The 20,473-nt window shown below is 38.6% G+C and overlaps 1 protein-coding gene across 4 annotated transcripts in view; it reads right to left on the reverse strand.

Moving 5' to 3' along the window:
• Positions 1–4,010: 4,010 nt before the first annotated feature.
• Positions 4,011–20,473, reverse strand: part of PDCD6IP (programmed cell death 6 interacting protein) — a 34,086-nt gene continuing 17,623 nt past the window's right edge. The window contains exons 7-18 of one of the 4 annotated variants that reach the window (XM_063130092.1): positions 19,367–19,483; positions 16,479–16,701; positions 15,178–15,301; positions 14,221–14,398; positions 13,574–13,685; positions 11,627–11,796; positions 9,334–9,582; positions 8,988–9,122; positions 8,244–8,338; positions 7,271–7,409; positions 6,786–6,964; positions 4,011–4,871 (exon numbers count right to left, since the gene is read on the reverse strand). In XM_063130092.1, the coding sequence (XP_062986162.1) occupies positions 4,697–4,871; positions 6,786–6,964; positions 7,271–7,409; positions 8,244–8,338; positions 8,988–9,122; positions 9,334–9,582; positions 11,627–11,796; positions 13,574–13,685; positions 14,221–14,398; positions 15,178–15,301; positions 16,479–16,701; positions 19,367–19,483 (1,896 nt within the window). In that variant the 3' untranslated portion in view covers positions 4,011–4,696. Of the gene's footprint in view, positions 4,872–6,785; positions 6,965–7,270; positions 7,410–8,243; positions 8,339–8,987; positions 9,123–9,333; positions 9,583–11,626; positions 11,797–13,573; positions 13,686–14,220; positions 14,399–15,177; positions 15,302–16,478; positions 16,702–19,366; positions 19,499–20,473 lie in introns of all 4 variants that reach the window. The other 3 variants (XM_063130069.1, XM_063130102.1, XM_063130081.1) reach the window with 3 other exon arrangements.

Genomic DNA, 20,473 nt, shown 5'->3' on the forward strand with positions numbered 1-20,473 from the left:
TGTGAACTATCTAAATCATTTAAGTTGCAATCCTATGCACACTTACATGAATTAAGTCCCATTGAACTTAAGGGTGCTCAATTCGCAAGACATGTACAGGATTACACTGTGCTTATTCATATGAGGAACACACTCATCTCCCAAGTTGATGAAAGATCGACAGGTTTCTCCAATGAAAACTTCATCACTTTCTGTTCAATACCTTCCTATTGCCTTCAGTTGTTGTTTTGGCTTCTTTTAAGTCTTTGTTTTATTAATCTTTTTTACACCCTTCCATTGTGTGAAATCATACTTTCAACTGCTGTCCACACACACCTCCTTTGCTGTTGACCCTTGTCGATGGTTCACTTACCACTTAGAAAAACTGCCTCTGTTCTTTCACACTTTCTCTGTCACTGTTGACACTTTCAACACATTGCAGTAAAGTGTTCTGCAAAAGCCCATCGAAAATGAAATACAAAAACGGCACATCTGCTTAGATCTGCCACAGCAGCAGAAAGAACAAATTAGTCTCACCTCAAACACTTACTGGTGGCCCACTGCATATTTTTTGTTGAGTCTGGTACCTTTCAGCCCTAGTTAGCAGAAAAGGTTAACCGTTTGCATTTTGGTGGAATAGGACACAAGAGGTAGAGACTGAACGTATTTCAACTCTGCATTAATCATGGTACTGAATCAGAGCCCAAGTTGGTCATATTTCAAGATATGGAGTGCTCATGCTTCGCTGTGTTTCAGAAGATTACTGTGTAGCTTGTGGCACACAACTCTTTGCTATTTAGCTATATTTTACTATACATATTCCATATCTGACAGGTATCTCTGACATACACCAGACATATGTGATACAAGACATTCTAGTGGATACATGTGCTTGTTCAATGCATCCACTAAACAAACATTAGAAAACCTAAAATTGGGATGACTGTGAAATACACAAGCAGAAAGATGACTAAGCAGAAAGTAATACCAACGCTCTGCTTCCTAATACCAGAAGCTGCCAGGACTTTAGGTCCTAACATCATGTTTTGGTAAGGTATTGTGCAAACAAGTAATCATAGGTAAACATGGAGGGTGGGATAGATGATGAAGCCAAGGACAGTACAGAAGATGGAGCTATCCCATGTACGATTTTGAAAAATTGGCATAATCCTAGACAGATCTTCGGTCCTACCAAATGGATAGACCAAATGGATTTCATATTCCTTCTAATCTTGATTACCACTAATCTATTCATACAGCAGAATCACCCAGTGAGTTTCCTGTTCTGTCGAACATCAGGTTGCCACATGTGGGAGTTTGAATTGAGTACTCAGCCCAACGTAAGAGGGAAATCTCTCCCCCTACCCCCCAAACTGTGAAACAGTAGACTCCAAGGAAAACTGTTTCTCACCTATCTTTGGACCTCCTCCCCTAGCAAGGCTTGCTTGCTGCCAGGTCAAATTTCTTTTTGGCATCAGATGAAGGCCTTTTTATTTACACAGCTCTTTTTGACTCATCAGTTTTTAATTTTTTTAATGCTGGAATTTCTGCTTAATTGTTTGGAACTGTTTAGTGGTTTTGATATTGAAGTCCAATTTGAATTTTTGCATGTGAACTGCTCTGGGAACATTTGTGAGCTAAGCAAGATAAGAAGTACATTTTAAAAAAATATTGGAAGGTCTTGATAACATTTTCTTCATTTAATGATTTGAGATTGCCCTCTGCTGGAGAATTTTCTTTTCAAAACTCTACCATTTATGTTATGGAAATATTAAGCTTTAGTATATTCAGTGTAGCCTGTCCCTAACTTTATGTATATTCAGAGGTAGCTTGTTCCTAACATTATGCACAACACGGGAATATCAGCTTGAAGATAAGCTATAAAACAGAGTGACATTTTACAGTGCAGCTGTGGACCAGGAGATACTGGTGGATTTTTGACTTGGGACAGCTTTGCCATAAGATGCTTTATGTAAGGCTCTTCCAGATTCTACTAAATAAGAGATCCTTACTAGCACTTCACATTGAGCTGCTGTGTGCATGAAAGTCTTAGAAGCCTCAAGCTTCACTGGCTATGAAATAAAAATTCCTTATATATCTCTAACTTCATGCCAGTAACTGTACTTTCCCTATAGAGTTCTTACATATTTGATTTATCATATTCTTAAGAGTTAAAACATATTGAAATGTAGTGATCAAACTACATTTGTAGTGATTAAACTACAGGCATGCCCCCACCCCATTTATGACTTTTGTAAAAAAAAACAAAGGCTTCCATAACACACCCACTATCCACCCTCAGATAGTCTAAGGGCTCATCTACACCAAGCAGGATATTGCACTATGAAAGTGGTATGAAAGCAATATATAAAAGCCAAGAGCCACACCAAGCAGGATATAATAGTATAAAAGTGGTTAATAGTATGTGTGAATGGGCCTCAACAGTTGTCAGTGCACTTCAATACCACTATAAAGCGGTATATAAAAGGCTCCTTCCTTTTATATACCGCTTTCATACCGCTTTCATAGTGGAATATCCTGCTTGGTGTAAATGAGCCCTAAGTCAGCCTTTACCAACCTGGGTCCCTTGATATGGTTTGGACTAGACCTCCTATTACCCCAACCATTGGCTATTCTGGCTAGGGATGATGGAAGATGTAGTCCAACACATCTGGAGGGCACTGGGTTGGGGTGTATCCATTTCATACTAGTCAGTCAATCCGGCCCAACATATGCATTATCTTCACTTATGCAAAATGAGCAATTTACTTCAGGTTCAGGATATACTTTTTGTTTTTAAATTTCACAGTGAATGATGTCCGCCAAAGGAGAAGGCTAACTAGATTGTTCATGTCTGAAACTTCCAGGGCCACTTCATCCCTGACATTTGCAAAAGATATACCTGAAAGCCACACTTTATCTGCATATTCACACAATGTATATGCATAACCAATGCACATTTCCAACCACGTCTGCCCTACAGGTAATTGTGCCATGGCGCACGGATTCATGGGATAGACAACGTTTGGCCTCCACATGTGTGAAGTGACGCTGAAGTTCCACACTGGTAGTCCTGGAAGATTGAATTGCAGAGTTTTGGCTTATTCATTTGTAACAGTTAATATCTCTCAGTTCAAATATCTCAACAATTCTAGACCCCAATCCCAACCCACCAGGGAGATAACAAATACTTAACTTATAGGGTGATGATTGATTACAAAGATAATGCCAAGTACTTCTGTCTACTTGGGAAAACTAGTACATATATACTAAGGTCAGGACCTCAATTGTATCAAGGATTTGAGGCATTTTCCTAATGCAGCCCCTAGTACCACCCACTACTCCCAAGTCTGACCTGGAAAATCAAGAAGCCTCTAAACAGCACTAAGTGTGGCACAAATATGGTTGAAAAATTGGCTACCTCCTCATGCATGTACAGAAGCACTTTGCACATGGCTCTTTGAATTCCAGCCTTAATATTTATATTTTTACTCATGAGTTATTGGTACATATGGAAATGCAGTCTAGAATTTCTAATCTGAGTTTAACATTCTTTGAGATTCTGACTCATTAGTTCTGCCTTGTCAACTACTTGTCAAGCAAATATTCCTACCATCAAAAGAGCATCTTTATTAGACGTGTAAGCTATTCATTCTGGATTTGACCACATTCACTACATTTCCATTTTGAACTGCAGCTTGCACTATTCCAATCTTTCACATTCAACCATGTACTTAATGAAATTATTACGTTTTATTTATCACGTTTGTAGCTCAAGCTTCATCCACGGAAGGCACGGTAAATGGGATTATCTGTGTATGCACACATAGGCACACGCATTGAGGTAGGATGGAGACATTGCAGGCACTTATTGGATTCTTAGCACTTCAAACAAGCAAACACCATTAGATAAAACAGGAGCAAAATATTAAAATAAATGTGAGGTGTTTTACTTGCCAGCCAGAGGGATGTATAGCAATTTAATAATCCAGATGAACACTTTAAAATTCAAAAGCTATTCTTTTGAAAGATTCAATAAAAATATGTTGATTTATTTTTCTCTTATTCTGGACTAACATCTTGATTTATGGTATTGTTTTTATATTACAGGTACTTAAATACAACCAACCTTGCCCATTTAGCAGAAACCTCAGCTTCACCAAAGAACGTGCCCAAACTTCAAAAACATACAATAAGGTAATAAAAAAATATCTAGTGCTAACATTTTCAAACCGTCCTATGCCCTTTATTTGCACTTATGATTTACAATGCATTGATTAAACATACTGGTAGCTAAACTTAAACCCAAAATACAAACCAACATAATATAGAGGAAAATCCTATTTAGTCCGGTAGACCACATCAGACCCAGTGGTTGTACCACTTTGCTTTTCATCTCAATTCCCCAGTATCTATTTATAAGAAATTACTTTTGTAAAGAAACATTCTGTTTGAGTTTAAGAATAGTTTACATACAGTTGAATTTTGTTGTTATCTAATTCTGTCCATATAGTATTGCAGCAGCCTGCCACCTTCTCAAGAGGTCTAATGCAGTCAGAATTCAGCTGGGAGCATAGAACTTTTGGAGTATTTAATCAGAGAAAGAAGTTACAGGCCTTTTTCAATACAGCGAGGTACACTATCTGGAACTAAAGATTTAGTATGCTTATTGCAAGTTTTTCTTATTAATAACAAGCAGTGCTTCTTTATAGATATGTTATTGCTGTGGATAAGGGTATCCAGGCTGCTGTGGATAAGGGTATCCAGGCTGCTGAGGTCCTGGATATGGTGCTTGTCCAGGAGTTTGGTACATAGGTGAAGGTGTGTATGGCAAATTGTATTGGCCATACATGTAAGGATTGTAGCCCATTGGCAAAGGCATCTGGCAATACCTGTAAAAACAAAAGGGCATAAACAACAGAATGTAGACGCTGAAATACTGCAGAACACACACGTCTCAGAAGCTGTCCCTAAGCATGACAGGTTCCTCGCTCCCCAGACCAACCCTCCTTCATCAAAGCAGCTTTCCTGATCTTTGGTATACTGTGGCCTTAATAGGATCTGCATACACTAAAACAAGTAACATTTTTAAACAGCATCTGCAGTCAACATGCAAGTTTCAGCTCTCCAATTATATTGGCTTAAAATGCATGCATGCATAGCTAGGTCTGTTCATTAGAAAGAATATAGGCTTGAACCCCAAGTCAAGGAAATTCACAGAAGAAATGTTTCCTGTTCCCTCCTTCCCCACTGCAGCCTCCTGTACCCCTTGAAAATCCCGTCTGGAGAACTGGGGGGCTTCCTAAACAAGAGGGGATAGGACAAAAGGGACTGTTGGACAGGTGTATCATCCAAACTCAGGCTGCAATACTAAGTGACAGAAATCAAGGGAAGTTTGCCATGCCCTCCTCCACGCAGCACCTCCCTTGCACCCCCATCCTACACTATTCTTAATGAACCTTGGTGGAAGTCACAGAACTAGTACCTTTCGATATGACTATGTCAAACATTGAAGAACTTACAATAAATACATTTAACTCATATTTATCATTCAAGAAGCACAACGTACAACCCTAACAACTACAAGAAGATCACTGTAAATACTGCCTTACACTGTCCAGAAGTCTGATCTGAGTAAGAACATACTAATCATTCAAGATCTTGAACATACTTATGGGCATGATTCAGCCAAGCTAAGCACTTTGAAATCAGGTTTAGCTTAACTGGAAACATTTAATCATTCATATAGATTCTAGAAGTACTTAAGTGTTGGCTAGATTGATTTTGTACAAGGAAATGCAAGCTATGAGAGCAAACATTTAAAATATACAGGCACCTAAACCTCCAGTTGCCATATTTGTTTTGTCACTATTACTCCCACTAGTAGCAATAACAGGATTGGAGACAAAATGGGACCACTGAGAAATAATATGAGGCTATTAGCATGCTTGGGAATTCCAAGGTGTGCAGAAGTAAAACAACTCCCCCTTTCCAACAACAAACAGCTCTATGGAGGCTGAGCATACTCAGTAGCCACAGATTGTTGAAGGTCTGTTGAAAAAGAAAACCAAAAATCTGGAGGAAGGGAGGAGGGAGAGAGTAGAATGTTCTGTTTAGCCTCTTACACAGTTGCCTTCCTGAACTTGCTGCCTTCCAGATGTTTTGGGCTACAAATCACAGCATTCCTGACCATTGGTTAAGGGCTCATCTACACCATGCAGAATATTGCACTATGAAAGTGTTATATAAAAGGTAGGAGTGACACCAACCAGGATATAGTGGCATGAAAGCAGTATATGGTATAATATCAATGGGCCCCTACAGTTGTCAGTGCACTTCAATAGCGCTATAAAGCAGTAGTGTGGCTCCTGCCTTTTATATACTGCTTTCATAGTGGAATATCCTGCTTGGTGTAGATGAGCCCTAAATTGGCTTGGGCTGATGGGAGCTGACGCCCAAAACATCTAGAGGAGTCCACGCTGGGGAAGTCTGGCTTATAGCATTGCAGTAGGACATTTTTAGCTGGAAATCTGAAATGAGGTACTGCTGTTAAGAAGCAAGGATATAATGAAATATTTTATTACAGGTACCACTTTTGGCCCCAAATATTGATCTTCACCAAAAACCACTCAATTAGAGATGAAAATGTAAGTTTCAAATAACCTGAACACATAAATGGAAGCTATTATTTTACCTCCAATTTTATTTCTAACTGAACATTAATTATTCAGGAACAGTAGGACTGTATTAAGTGATCTCTTGCGTGAATTGTAAGCAGTCATTAGCTCAGATTTTTACAAACTTACCCAGGGAAGCCTGGATATGTCGGATAGGGTGGCCCCTGAGCCTGTGAAGGTGCTGTGCTTGCTGCAGAGCCAGCTGGAGAAGCTGGTGTCCCAGTGGCTGCTGGTACAGGAGTAGTAAGCGTATTTGCTGTAGCAATCACTGGTGGCGGAGGGCGTGCTGGTGGCTGTGGTTTACTAGCCTAAAAAAAACAAAATGGGAGTTAGCTATACTCTAGGATAGAAGTCAAGAGCAGTTCTAATCTCCATGTTTTATATTCATGGCATTCAACACTGTTCTGAAAGACTACTAAAAGAAGACTAAGTAGAAACAAAAATACAGTGTCAAGCTGAAAACAGTAGCCAAACAAAATAGATTCCATCTTGTTTAATAAGTTCTGCCTGCATTGTTAAGACCTCAGTACATGAAGTTGATTATTGTAACTTGTTGAAAAAACGCATTTTAAAAAAGAATGCTACTATTTTCATAGATGGTAACAGTTACTTACCACAATAGAACTTCTAGGGGCTGGAGTTGGAGCAGATGATGCAGGAGGTTTGTTTCCTCCAGGGGGAGCTGTTTGATATGCAGGCACAGAAGGAAAAGAAGGAGCACTGGGTTCTCTGGCAATACTTTGTTGCAAATCCCTTAAAAGGAAAAGGATTTCATAAAAAGTGAAGCATAAAACGGATTGTTGCAATATTCCTTTAACTAAAGCAGAATTTGCATCCAATGCTTTTATACCTAGATCGTTTCCTGCCCAGAGTCTTTCTGACAGGAAAAGCATTTTTAAAAATCCTATAAACTGGTCAAAGTAGGCCTCTATAGTTAGATTAATCTTCATATAGCCTGAGCTTACTGTAATTAGAAAGATTAATTAAAGAGAACCTTTTTGGATCAAAGGGAATTCAAGAGAATATATTTACACTGTTTTGCAATGTTAAAACTATCCCCCAGAGCTGGGAGCCTACAACTTCTATCAAGTGCCCCTTCTGGTCATCCAAGGGATGTGTCAACATTCTCTACACACAACACACACACATTCACTCACTCACACACGGCTCGAAACAAGCAGAAATATCAATAAGGGAGAAAAGCTCATGATTCCACCAAAGATCTGTGAAACAAAAGTTTGCATATTTTTACACCAACCCAAATTGACCCAATTGCTATCATTCAGATTTCTTTATCCATTCTATCTGAGCTATCTTGAGGAGCAGTCTGCAGTTCTGTATGTAAAAGGCATGAATAGTTAGCCTTGACCAATAAGGGAACATATTGATACATATAAGGATGTTGTTAACAACAGGACTGACCTATTTCCTGTAATTTACCAAAAGAGTAGGGTCAAGCATTTATGCTTGAAGAATCGCCTCCTGCTTAAGCTCCCTTGATTACAAGGTGCTCCTTCCTCAAATGCAGTTAAACAAAGCATTAAGAAGAAATGTTTTCTCTAAAATATGAAGGTACAACAGACTTACTTCAGAAGTTCATCTCTCTCTGTCTTACGTGCAAACACAATGTCACTACATTTGTTCTGAAACTTCAGAAGGAGTTCGGTCAATTCATTGTAAAACTAGAAAGGGAAACAGTGAACAATCTGTAAGAACAAATTCACAAACAAAGCACTGGACATTGACGTATGTAATATTTTTAGGAGTGAGAAAATAGATGACAACTGATTTTCCCTGCAGCTTCCATTACCCCATCTTCCATCTTGTACCCCATCTTCCTATTTCACTGCTAACAGGTGGTAAGATTTTTATTAACTTCGAAAGGGACCCATGGTTCTAATGATAAGAAGACATTAAGAGCTTCTGTTTCTTTAATAATTTCATATCACCCAAAGAGATGACTTTTTCAAAACTTCCAGTTTTCCCCATTTAATTATATTTCCTCTCCTTTTAAAAGTTAGTGTCATCATGGGTAATAATCATCTTACTGATACTACAAAATTTGTAGTATTTCACAAGATCACATTCTATCAAAATAATGAAAAGTCATCCCATCTGACATTTTCAAGATTTCTAATTCAGGATTTAGGCTCTTTCTAAATATAGTCCACAGATTCATTCAGATAGCTTATGCAATGCCTTTATCTGAATACTAGTGGTACTAGTTGAAACTTGCTCTTTAATTAAATAATCCAAGGGAAACAATAATAAAATAAACTTGTGCTATCGCTATTCATCTTGCAAGTCCTACAACACCACGTATTACTATACCTTTGTGCCTTCTTTCAGGTTGCCCACAAGTTCCACAAAGTTGTCATTGGCTACAGCTAAGTTCTTTAAAACTTCTTCTCTTAAATTGGATTCATTATTTGATTGCTTCATCTTAGAAAATTCCTGATGTGAATTCTACCATGAGAAAAAGAATAAATTTAGAACGAGTTCGACAGGTTCATACTATTGCATAGAATGAAGAGTTGCTCCATTAACCTGGAGCATAGCAACCCCTACTAGGATACCAGATTTACATATTTATGATCGTGACTTTGAAGCCAATAACCACGAGGCACCCATTGTGCTAAACTGGCTCTTAAAATTTATTACAAGGAATGTAGAATACCTGAATACTGTTGAGCAGTTCCTCCTGTTTTTTCAGGGTCTCCTGTACTTTATGGGTGAGACTACCATAAAGGCGATCCAACTCCGTGACAGAAATGGCTTCTTCATTTAGAGCACCATCTTGTGCAAGTGCTGTTAGGAATTTCGTTGTCATGTCAAAGTTTATTGATTTGAGATCATTCTCAAGTTGCTCTCTCTGCTTTTTCACTTCATCCAGACTAGCTAGCAAGGATTTCAGGACATTAACCACCTAGTAAACGAAAAGTAAGCTAATTCATTCTGTGTATTGATATTCAATACTTGTTTTCCCCACTAGATGTTCAACTTTGTGGAAAAAATATGAAAGAGTTATTAGCCCAACAAACCGAATCTAACATTCTAATTTGTATCTTAAATAAGTGTCATGCTTAGACAGGACAATTAAGCAACAAGATCAGTCAATCACAAAAAAGAAAGTTAACCAATTTGGGGGCACACTAGATGAGATATGGAAGATCCTAAAACTCCTTTTTAAATAGCACCGCCAAGGGTCTTGAATTTGGATCAAGACAGAGCACTGGAGAAAAAGAAGGGTTAACATTTATGCCCGCCCCCAACACATTCTACTTCTACAGATCTAAATCACTGTGTCTCCCAAATGCTATTTGTCCCCCAAAAGAGACTTACTAGTATGCTAATCATGAACTAGGTTAAGCATTAACAATTCTGAATGCCTTGTTGTTCAATGTAGTTTTAAAAGTGCCCCCACCCCTATTATTTATTTATTTATTTATTTATTACATTTTTATACCGCCCAATAGCCGAAGCTCTCTGGGCGGTTCACAAAAATTAAAACCACAGTAAAACACCCAACAGGTTAAAACACAATTACGAAATACAATATAAAAAGCGCAACCAGGATAAAACCACACAGCAAAGTTGATATAAGATTAAAATACAGAGTTAAAACAGTAAAATTTAAATTTAAGTTAAAATTAAGTGTTAAAATACTGAGTGAATAAAAAGGTCTTCAGCTGGCAACGAAAGCAGTACAGTGTAGGCGCCAGGCGGACCTCTCTGGGGAGCTCGTTCCACAACCGGGGTGCCACAGCGGAGAAAGCCCTCCTCCTAGTAGCCACCTGCCTCACTTCCTTTGGCAGGGGCTCACGGAGAAGGGCCCCTGTAGATGATCTTAAGGTCCGGGTAGGTACATATGGGAGGAGGCGTTCCTTCAGATAACCTGGCCCCAAACCGTTTAGGGCTTTAAATGTCAATACCAGCACTTTGAATTGGGTCCGGACCTGGACTGGCAGCCTGTGCCTCAAGTGACAGTTCTGGATCCAAGAGCACCCCCAAACTACAGACCCGATCCTTTAGGGGGAGTGCAACCCCGTCCAGGACAGGGCAAACATCACCTCGCTGGACAGAAGAACCACCCGCTAACAGTACCTCCGTCTTGTCTGGATTGAGTTTCAGTTTATTAGCCCTCATCCAGTCCATTACCGTGCCCAGGCACTGGTTCAGAACAGCCACTGCCTCACCTGGGTTTGATGAAAAGGAAAGGTAGAGCTGGGTATCATCCGCATATTGATGACACCTCAGTCCACATCTCCGGATAACCTCCCCCAGCGGCTTCATGTATATGTTAAACAGCATAGGGGATAAGATAGAGCCCTGTGGAACCCCGTGGCTTAGGTGCCACGGCACAGAGCAATAATCCCCCAGCACCACCTTCTGGAATCGGCCATCCAAGTAGGAGCGGAACCACTGCAACGCAGTACCTCCAACTCCCAGCTCAGACAACCTATCCAGAAGGATACCATGGTCGATGGTATCGAAGGCCGCTGAGAGGTCTAGGAGAACCAACAGGGTCGCACTCCCTCTGTCTCTCTCCTGACAGAGGTCATCCCACAGGGCGACCAAGGCAGTTTCCGTTCCAAAACCAGGCCTGAAACCCAATTGAAATGGATCTAGATAATCCGTTTCATTCAAGAGTGCCTGGAGTTGTCCTGCAACCACCTGCTCAAGCACCTTGCCCAGGAAAGGGATATTAGCCTATGGAATTCCTTGCTTCTGGAGGTCAGGCAGGCGCCAACTTTGTATTCCTTTTGGCACCTCCTGAAAACGTCATTGTTCCAGGAAGACTTTCCTTAATGACCAGCCAGGGTTCACAGTTCATCTTTCATTTTGCTTTTAAAAATCTATTTTAAAGTGTTTTATTCTGTTTTATTGTATTTGATCTTGTACACCACTTTGAAATTTTGAATGGGGAGCGGTATATAAATATTGTAAATAAATAAATTTCTGGTTCTTACCTCAGTCCCCTGCATAGTTTTTGCTGGATTTGCTGAAGGAATTGCTGCATTCAGTTCTGGTTCTGGTTTACATAACAGTGAAATAGTATCTCGATGAGTCTGATAACGTTCCTTAACTTGTTTGTCAGCTTGCACAGCTTTATCCAAGATATTACTGTAATTGGCTCCCTCTAGAAAAGAGCAAAAATGTTTGATGTTCAAAGATGTTTTCTTAATCTAATAAACAAATTAAATATTGTACTGTACCAAGTTAGCAATATACGAAGTCTGGATTACAGGTAACCCTATTAAGTTGGTGCTTGTGCAAACTTGAACAATTCCAATGATGTTATACAACTCACTCCAACCCCAGTGTTCAGCAACAGTAACTAGGACTACAAAGAGTAAACTACTTAAGCTTCCATCTCTTCCAGAGTTAATCTGTGAGATGACTTCTAGATGTTTCTTTCTGCTGGAATGCCTTTCCGTCTATTTTCTATGAGTTCTAAGGGTTTGGGGAATAGGTTTTTATTTCTTGTGCTTTGATACATTAAATAACAGAGACAACTTCCAACAGAAGAGCTGTTTTGATTTTTTTTTAAAAGACTATTTCCCCCTGTATCTACAGTACTTTGATCCAAAAGGCTTAATTAAATAAAAGTAGAACAAGATCATATTGCTCGGCAGTATCTAGACTTTTCTCTTCTCCCAGGCATTTAACAGCATTTAACAACATATGCTGAATTTGTTTGTTTTTAATGGACCCCAGAACTGTTGCTTTTAAATGAATACTGTTGTTTTTATGTTTTTGATGGGTTTAAATTTTGTATACTTTTTAATGTTCACTGTTTTTAACTTTTGTAAACCACCCATAGAGCTTCAGCTATGGGGTGGTATATAAATGCAATAAATAAATATTGCACATTGTATTTCACAGAGACACTAATTTCCATTCAGGTACTTGCCTACACATACATTTTTCTATACTAGGCTGACAACGTCATCTTCAGTTGGCCTATGCTACAACTCTAGCTATCTTAGACATTTCTTGATTAGCTGTTTTTTTTTCCATTTCAGAAATTATGAAAGCCTGATTACAGATCCAAGATTCTCTGTAAAGAATGTAAAGTACAATTCCTGCCTTTAATCCTATCTTTGAGCATTTGGCTATCTAGAAGTAGATTTCCTTTTATAGTCTGGTCTGACAATTTAAATTGCCTTACAACTGTGCTCCTGTTAATACTACTGAAAAAGGAATGTAAATCTTTGTAGTGTGGGGAGAGTAGAAAGCCAATAATTGGAACTTAATGGAGGGAAATATATTTAATCCAGGTAGCTATTCCAAGTTGATACTTTGCTTTAAATCCTAAACAAATCAGGATTATCAATTATTCCTGGGAGACCTGGGTTAAGGACAGTAGGCAATACTCCTCAAGGATCTCCAGATATAAAACTGTCAGCAATACTTAAACTAGGTAAACAGTTTTTAATCAATCAAGTTAAGGTCCTACAGCCTTCACCATTATGAATTCTCAACTAACAAATTAAGTTACTATTTATTTGCATTTCTATACCGCCCTATAGCCTAAGTTGCTCTCCTGCCTCAATTCTGTGCCTTACCTTTAAGGATAAGAAAAAACTGACCACTTGCATTTAACAAAAGAACTAAATAAGAAAAAAAATCAATTTACTATATAGAAGCACACTAGATTGGTGTCTAATGCAGCCACTTTTTGCCAATACTGTGTGTTATGTAACCCAAAGGAACACAACTCTTAATCTGCAAGGAAGAGACCAATATGGCTGCTCTTACATTGCTTCCTCTGGTGTTTTTCCTTATCAGGATGCCTCCAACATTTCACCAGTAGCTGCTGGAACACACCTCAACAAACAATGCAGCTACATGCCAATATATACATATCTAGCAACCCAGCACAGAGAGAAAATAAACAGCAATGTAAGTATTACCTGTCCTCAAAGGCTTGTAAAGGTCATTCGATGGTGTTCTTTGCCACCGTTCCTTGAACTTGCTTTTCAGTTCATTGTCTGTTGCTTCTTCTTCATCCAATATCCTTAGCGACTAAAATTGTTTTTAAAGAAGTATTTCTAATTAAAAAGGCTTCAAGTTTTAACAACAAAGGGCCTAGTCCAGACTAAGGTAGCTGAACTTCGTCCCAATGACATCAACTGCCCAAATTAGTAATGATTTCAAGTCATTGATATAAATGGGAACTAATTTAAGCCATGACTAACTTGTTCCATTGATTTCAATGGGAACAAAGTTCAACTAAATTAAACCTAAATCCAACCCAATACATTTAGAATGAAATGAGCCCAGTGTTGTTTTGCATGTCTAATTTTAACAAACACGCAAATATGGGGAATATGATGAACAACCACTTTAAAGTAAGTGAATGTATGTGTACATGTGTAGAATATATATGAGACATAGACACACATACACTGATGTTTTATAATCCAGTAAAATGATCACTTCAATGATCCAGTATCTTTTAAACAAATAATACATAGGATTGTATCAGCTCATGTAGTGCTACTACCATGTTAAAAAGGTGTAAGAATTAACAACACGGCAGTCTGTATTGTAAATTTACCTCATCCAGAATCTCTCTATTTCTCTGTAGCAGTTCAGGAAGATCTTTCATCAACTGATCAATTGTTTGGATGCCTCCCTGTTCGATCACAGACTTAGACTTCTGCAGAATGGACTGTGGAACACTGTCCCCAGAAACATCTTCAATAGCAGCAGGAAGATTGAGGGAAGCCAGCACCCTGAGAAAGAAAATGATACAATTTCATTTTGCATCAACCACTTTATAGAGTCACTTGACAAGGGGCAAATGATTTGTTGGTATTAACATTCCTCTTTCTAAGGAAAAAAAATGCTTTATTCTGGTATCGTTCTTTGCCATTATGAAAAAAATTACCAAGCATCCTCCCAATAACCAAACTGTTGATTGCGTTTTCCGTCACAGGCAAAGTGCTTGACAGTGTCCCTGTTAATGAAGACTCCTTTTGATTAAGCGCCCTCGCAGCCTCCAAACTCCATACCCAGTTTCAGGAATATATGAATTAAAAAGCCATCAAAAGAGATCTTTAGAGGAAGTGAACTTTGCTTTCTTCATCAGTAACTTTGGTATGCCAAGAGAACACAGAAGGCTGGACCCAGACAAAGTTAGTTCTGTTTAGTTCCCAATGAAATCAATGGGATTTCACTTCGTTATGACTAAGTTTTCACATTGATTTCAATTGTACTTAAGTGCAATTAATTTAGGTTGGATCCAACCCAATGTGTCAAAGAAGATCAAGTGGAACTCCATATGTGCAACAAGGCTTTCCTGGTTCCTCCCACACACCCACTACAGCCCCCTGTGCCCACCCCCCACAACCACTGATAGTGAACAGACCTTATGAAATAGAAATACAGAAGAATAAGGAAATCAGAGGAATTTGGCAGGGCTGCCTCTGCCAAGAGAAGTCTACTTACACAAGACATCTCTTGAACCAAGCCACTGTTTTACAAAAGTCAAAGATCAGAAGAATCAGCTCACCCATTTGCCAGATTGGTGGCCTCTCTCATCTGGGCTATTGATCTGTTAACCAAATCTGCCTTCCTTTGGTTATAGAGGGTAAGAGCTTGCTGCACTGCTAGAGGAACCATCTTCTCGAACAAATCTAGAAGGCAAGCACTATTATTAACAAGCCCCTAAACCCCACTCTTATATTCCTACCTTACCTCCACCCCCCATGCCCCCCAGTACTTAACTGGAAAGATCAAACCACCACCAGCACATGCTCCTTGTCTTGAGTTTCAGTTTTAAGAGCAAGATTATGGACACATATATGTAAGGAAGGCTCTGTCAATGGAGAATAACTTCGGGGCACATTCCTCCCTGTAATTGTCTTTAAAGGTGAAGTGTCGCTTAAAGACAGCCTAATCTTGTTCTGGCCAAATGAAGCAAGTTCCAGTCTGAGTGATGAAATCACTGCATGGAGTTACAGTCATGCTTCTTGGTGTAGTATTGATACAATTCAACGTCCTGGGATGAGGACAACCCTACAGTGCTCAAGCAGGCTGCCTCACCATTGTTAGTGTGGAGGCAATGATGCCACCATGACAGCCCACATATACCAAGGCAGACATGCAACAACTACCTTATATGAAGTACTTCTGGGGATTTAGATCTTACACAGTTGTTGCTGAGAAGATTTGCAGTCTGCAAGATTTGTCCATGTTTTGCCTGTCAATACTTTGATAATGTAAAGTTTTCCTTTCTTTTAATTACACAAAGGGGCTAATAGAAGTAAGAAAATTATAGATCGCTACTTCCATTCTCGACCAGCATAAAGTTTCAGTGACAGAGGTACCAGTTATGTTTAAAACCAAAGTGGAAGGAACTAGCCAATATTTCAAATGCAAGAAGGGGTGTTACATGGTTTGGAAGTTTCTTGCAAATATATTTATATACTTACAGCTAGCAAGATTCAACACTTTTGTACCATTGAATATAGTGCTGAACTTGGATGGGTTCAAATCTCAGTTCAGTGATATGATCTGAGTAGGATGGGCAAACCTCCCAGAGAGCCCTGGCTATGGGAGCGGTATATAAGTGCAATAAATAAATAAATATAAATAAATCAAACTTATTTCTTTCAGAAACAGTTTGCCATCTGCAAAACAGGAAGATTGCTGACCTTCCTGATATTAAGATATTAACAAGGAAAGATACCCTACCCCTATTATTTAGGGAAAAGGTGATACATCTAAAAACAGTCCAAAAATTAGAACAGGAATATGCTAATTAGAACAAGAAGATGCTAAGTGTTCGAATGCAGCAATAAGTGCACTTACCAGTAAATTTCTGACTCAGAGGGACAACAACTGGAGTAGCTTTCACAAGACTGGCTTTCCCAATAGGCTCTAGATCTTTAAGATCAGGAATCCTGTCATGATAGATGAAGTCATTGTCCTTCTTAGCAGCTGTAAGTGCACGGCTGATTTTGTCAGCCAAGTCTTTTACATTTATATATTCATCATAGCGAGAGGCCACTGTTTTTACTAGATCGGCAGCATGCTAAATTAAAAATAAATAAAGTTGAAATTAACACTCAGTTTCTATAACATGCTAAAACTGAAAGCTTCTGCTTAAGGTAACGTCTCTGCTGGAAGAGAATGCAAGATGTTTCCCAGGAACGTACAAAACAAGCAGCATAAATTATTTATATAGCATACAAAATTACTGATATGCAAACTTAATCTTTAGTTTATACTCTGACATATTATTTTTAAAATGTTCAGGTATTCTCTTATTTCAAATAACCATGGCTATATGCTAGAAAGATGCTTCCCAAATGAAAGATACATTTCTATTTCATACTAGACCAAGTTCCCCACTGCAAACACTCAAATTCATTTCCCTGGAACCTTCAAACATGTATAATACCTCTAAACTACACAATTCTCATTATGCTTAAAGGTTACTTGTCATTTTTAAAAGAAAATATCCACTATAGAAAACAGGCAGAATCCACCTTTTTCTGGGAGAAAAAAGAGGAAAATAGTATGAAGAGATAAGGAGGTTCGTATTATAAACAATGAAGTGTGTGCAAGCGTGAATATGTTCATGTGTCTGTATGTTATGTGTGTGTGTGTGTGTGTGTGTGTGTGTGTGTGTGTGTGCGCGCACACACACATTATCTTTTCTTTCAAGTCAATGAGGAAGCCACTAGATTATGGAAGGATATTTATTTTATTTAAAATTATTTTTATGGCGGAACCCTCTCATCTTTAGAGGAGGAAAACTCTTGCCTTAAAACAGGGGTTTTCCTGATGTAGAAAGGGGTGATGAGGCATCAGTCTGCTACACCTTCCCTGTCTTCTTCTCATGATGTTCTGCCTAATACCACACAGTAGCATCAGACCAGTGATGGAATGTAGATACAACAGGCCTGAATATAAACTGTTTCCTATGTCTGCTCAAAGTGTGCTTAAAAGGGAGCCCACCTTACACTGCAACTTGGGAGTAATACTGACCCCAACTTTTCCCATATTCTGTTACTAGCATTTTGTATAGAATTCAATGTTGAAATTGACCCACAGATGGTATCTCACCACCTAGGAAATCAGAGATGAGCCCAGGGATATTCCCAGAGTGTTGGAGGGTATGCTCCGGCACAGGAACAAATAGACATATGTGGTGACTGTGGCATTACCCCACAGTTCTGTTCCCTTAGATATGTCTGGCTTTAAATGTCTAGTGAGTGCAGAATGTTGGACTGAGTGGGTGTGGCTGATGATGCTGTGAAAGGGGGGGGAAGTATAAATGGGAGAGTCTAGAGTGGGGATTAGTTGGTGAATTGGTTGGGAGTTGGGAGTGTCAGGATTGTCAGTGGTGTGGAGAGTGAAAGAAGATAAGATTTTAAGAGAAGATTACTGTTATTATTAAAACTAGTAGATTAAGCAGGTTAAATTGAATTTGAAGTAACTCAGATCTGTTAAACAAAAATAAACATTTTATTTTGCTTTGTTACCTCAAACCATGTGTCTGCTTGTCTTTATCACCTGCTCTACAGTTACTATCGTAAACACCTTATATATAAAACCTTCAGCTTATTACATACACAGAAAAACCTTTTCAGATTCTAGCATTTACCCTCTCATATGAGGGAAGGGTTGTGTTTTACCCTATCCTCAGGTTGTTCAAGTGGTGGCACTTGGCTTGAGGAGGGTTTGTGTGCGTCAAGGCCTGGTGTGTGAGGCCTATGTTGGACGGGATGCTTGGGCACAGGAACAAATATACATATGTGGTGATCCTGCCCTAAGGTAAATAATTTCTGGATATCATTGTTCCAAGAGACTAGTTCAAGAACCGGACACTGAGTTCACCCATCTCCACACCTAGCCTTGCTAAATTTATATATAGGATTAGATATCAACCTGCTAAGTAAGTAATTAGTAAGTCATCTATTGTTAGCGGCATAATGGTTGATAGCCAAGCATTGCAAAGATGGTAAAGGGCTCTAAATCGAAAACTGGTATCAAAGAGTATGGCAGATTGCTCTTTTAGAAAAATTGACCCAAAAGTTAAGGACAGCACGAGGACAATTAAATGAAGACAAATTTCAAGGGGTATTTTGTAAATAAAGCAGAACATGGGAGAATGCCTCCATTGGCATATATAGAGCTATGGAGAACATAGGTCTAAGGAAATGAAGTCCCGTTCCTAACAAGGGTGAAAGAAAATATGGTCTGCCAAAGGGTGATCCAGGATTTAAGACAGGGGAGTAAGGAAACAAAGTGTTTTAAGCAGGATAATGATTAGTAATATTAAATCCAAGCTGGAATTGGAATTTAATGTAAATGCATGACTTATTAATTGACGTATGAAACCAGAACTAAAGAATAAAAAAAATCTTGGGGAAAAAAATAAGAAAGGGAGAATATATATATATCACTCTTAGTTAATTCTTGCAGTCAAAATGAAACATTAGCTATAATTAGCATATTACTGGAATTTAATTGTGAAAGGTGTCTAATGTCAGTTGATGCAAAACATCAAAAATCCAAGAACTTGGGTGTGTGGGGGGTGTAATTAACTGTTTTTTTAAAAAAAATCTAATGTACTTAAACTAGCCTACCCACCTACCCCACTCGTCTCCAGATGCAATTATCATATGCTGAAGTTTTCATTAATTCTCATTTGTAAAAAAAAATGTAAAAAAGGAAATGAATTTACTCACTTGCAATCTTGCAATTTCTTCACCAAATTTCTTTTGTTGCTTTACCAATAGAGACTGATGGTACTCTGCATTGGCCTGCATTATGCAGTGTTTTGCAGCCAGAACTGGAAACACCTCCTGGAAATAAAAATACTGACCAGGGGAAAAGTCCAACCACATAAACCAGCACAGACAACATGGGATGCAGGAAGAAAGAGGAAGAAGAACAGGACATTAGTCACCCGATTAATGGTTTAGATCAGGCATGAGGAGTGGAGGACACCCATGTTACTTCATATGGATTAAGTTTGGTGGAAGTATGAGTACTGCTCTGTATATTTAAATTTGAGACATTTTTAATTGATTTACACTGTCAATTCACCTAAGTCACCTCTTGAGCAAAGTAGGCTTGCTTTAACTCAAGTATGCATTAAAAAGTACAGCAGGGATGCCAACCATTGCAGTGATAAGCACAAGTCATGTAGAACTTGAAAAGCCAGCTCTTGTCAGTCCCTAAGTTCACAGATATTTGGGCCAATTCACACATCTGTACAACTTTATTCGTCTACATGGCAACTACTACATGATCTTCATGATAGAGAGATACACTTAGCAGCAATATTATTCCTCCAAGAAAGAACTACTGTGATCATGGAATCATTGTCAAGAGAATGTACATTCGGGACAATGTACATCTGGGAGATACTGGAGGAGGTGACATGAAAGGTGATTTATAAACTGGCCCTTTAAACAAAACAGAGATACAACTGTTGAAGAAGCTTATAATTACTTCACTTGCAATAATACTCACTTGATACCTCTCTGAAAGTGTTTGTACTTTAAGAATCGGAACTTTAAACACTACTCATTACTTTTCCAGAGAAACATGTGCAGCAACATTTGATGATCGAATAGACAGTACCACTGCAGGTGGAAGATGATACTTTTAGAATACTTTCTTATATGATTTTTTTTAAGGTAACTGTAAGTGGAAATTAAAACAATAGGGAATTGGCTGGTCTAGAACCTCCTCCCCAGATGTTGCATTTTTTTTCTTTCAAAGTGTGTTTTTAAGAAAAAACACAGAGAGGTGTTTACAAATGAAATTTGCACCTACAATCCAAAGTG

This window comes from Elgaria multicarinata, chromosome 1 (assembly GCF_023053635.1).
Source record: "Elgaria multicarinata webbii isolate HBS135686 ecotype San Diego chromosome 1, rElgMul1.1.pri, whole genome shotgun sequence".
Lineage (NCBI taxonomy): Eukaryota > Metazoa > Chordata > Lepidosauria > Squamata > Anguidae > Elgaria > Elgaria multicarinata.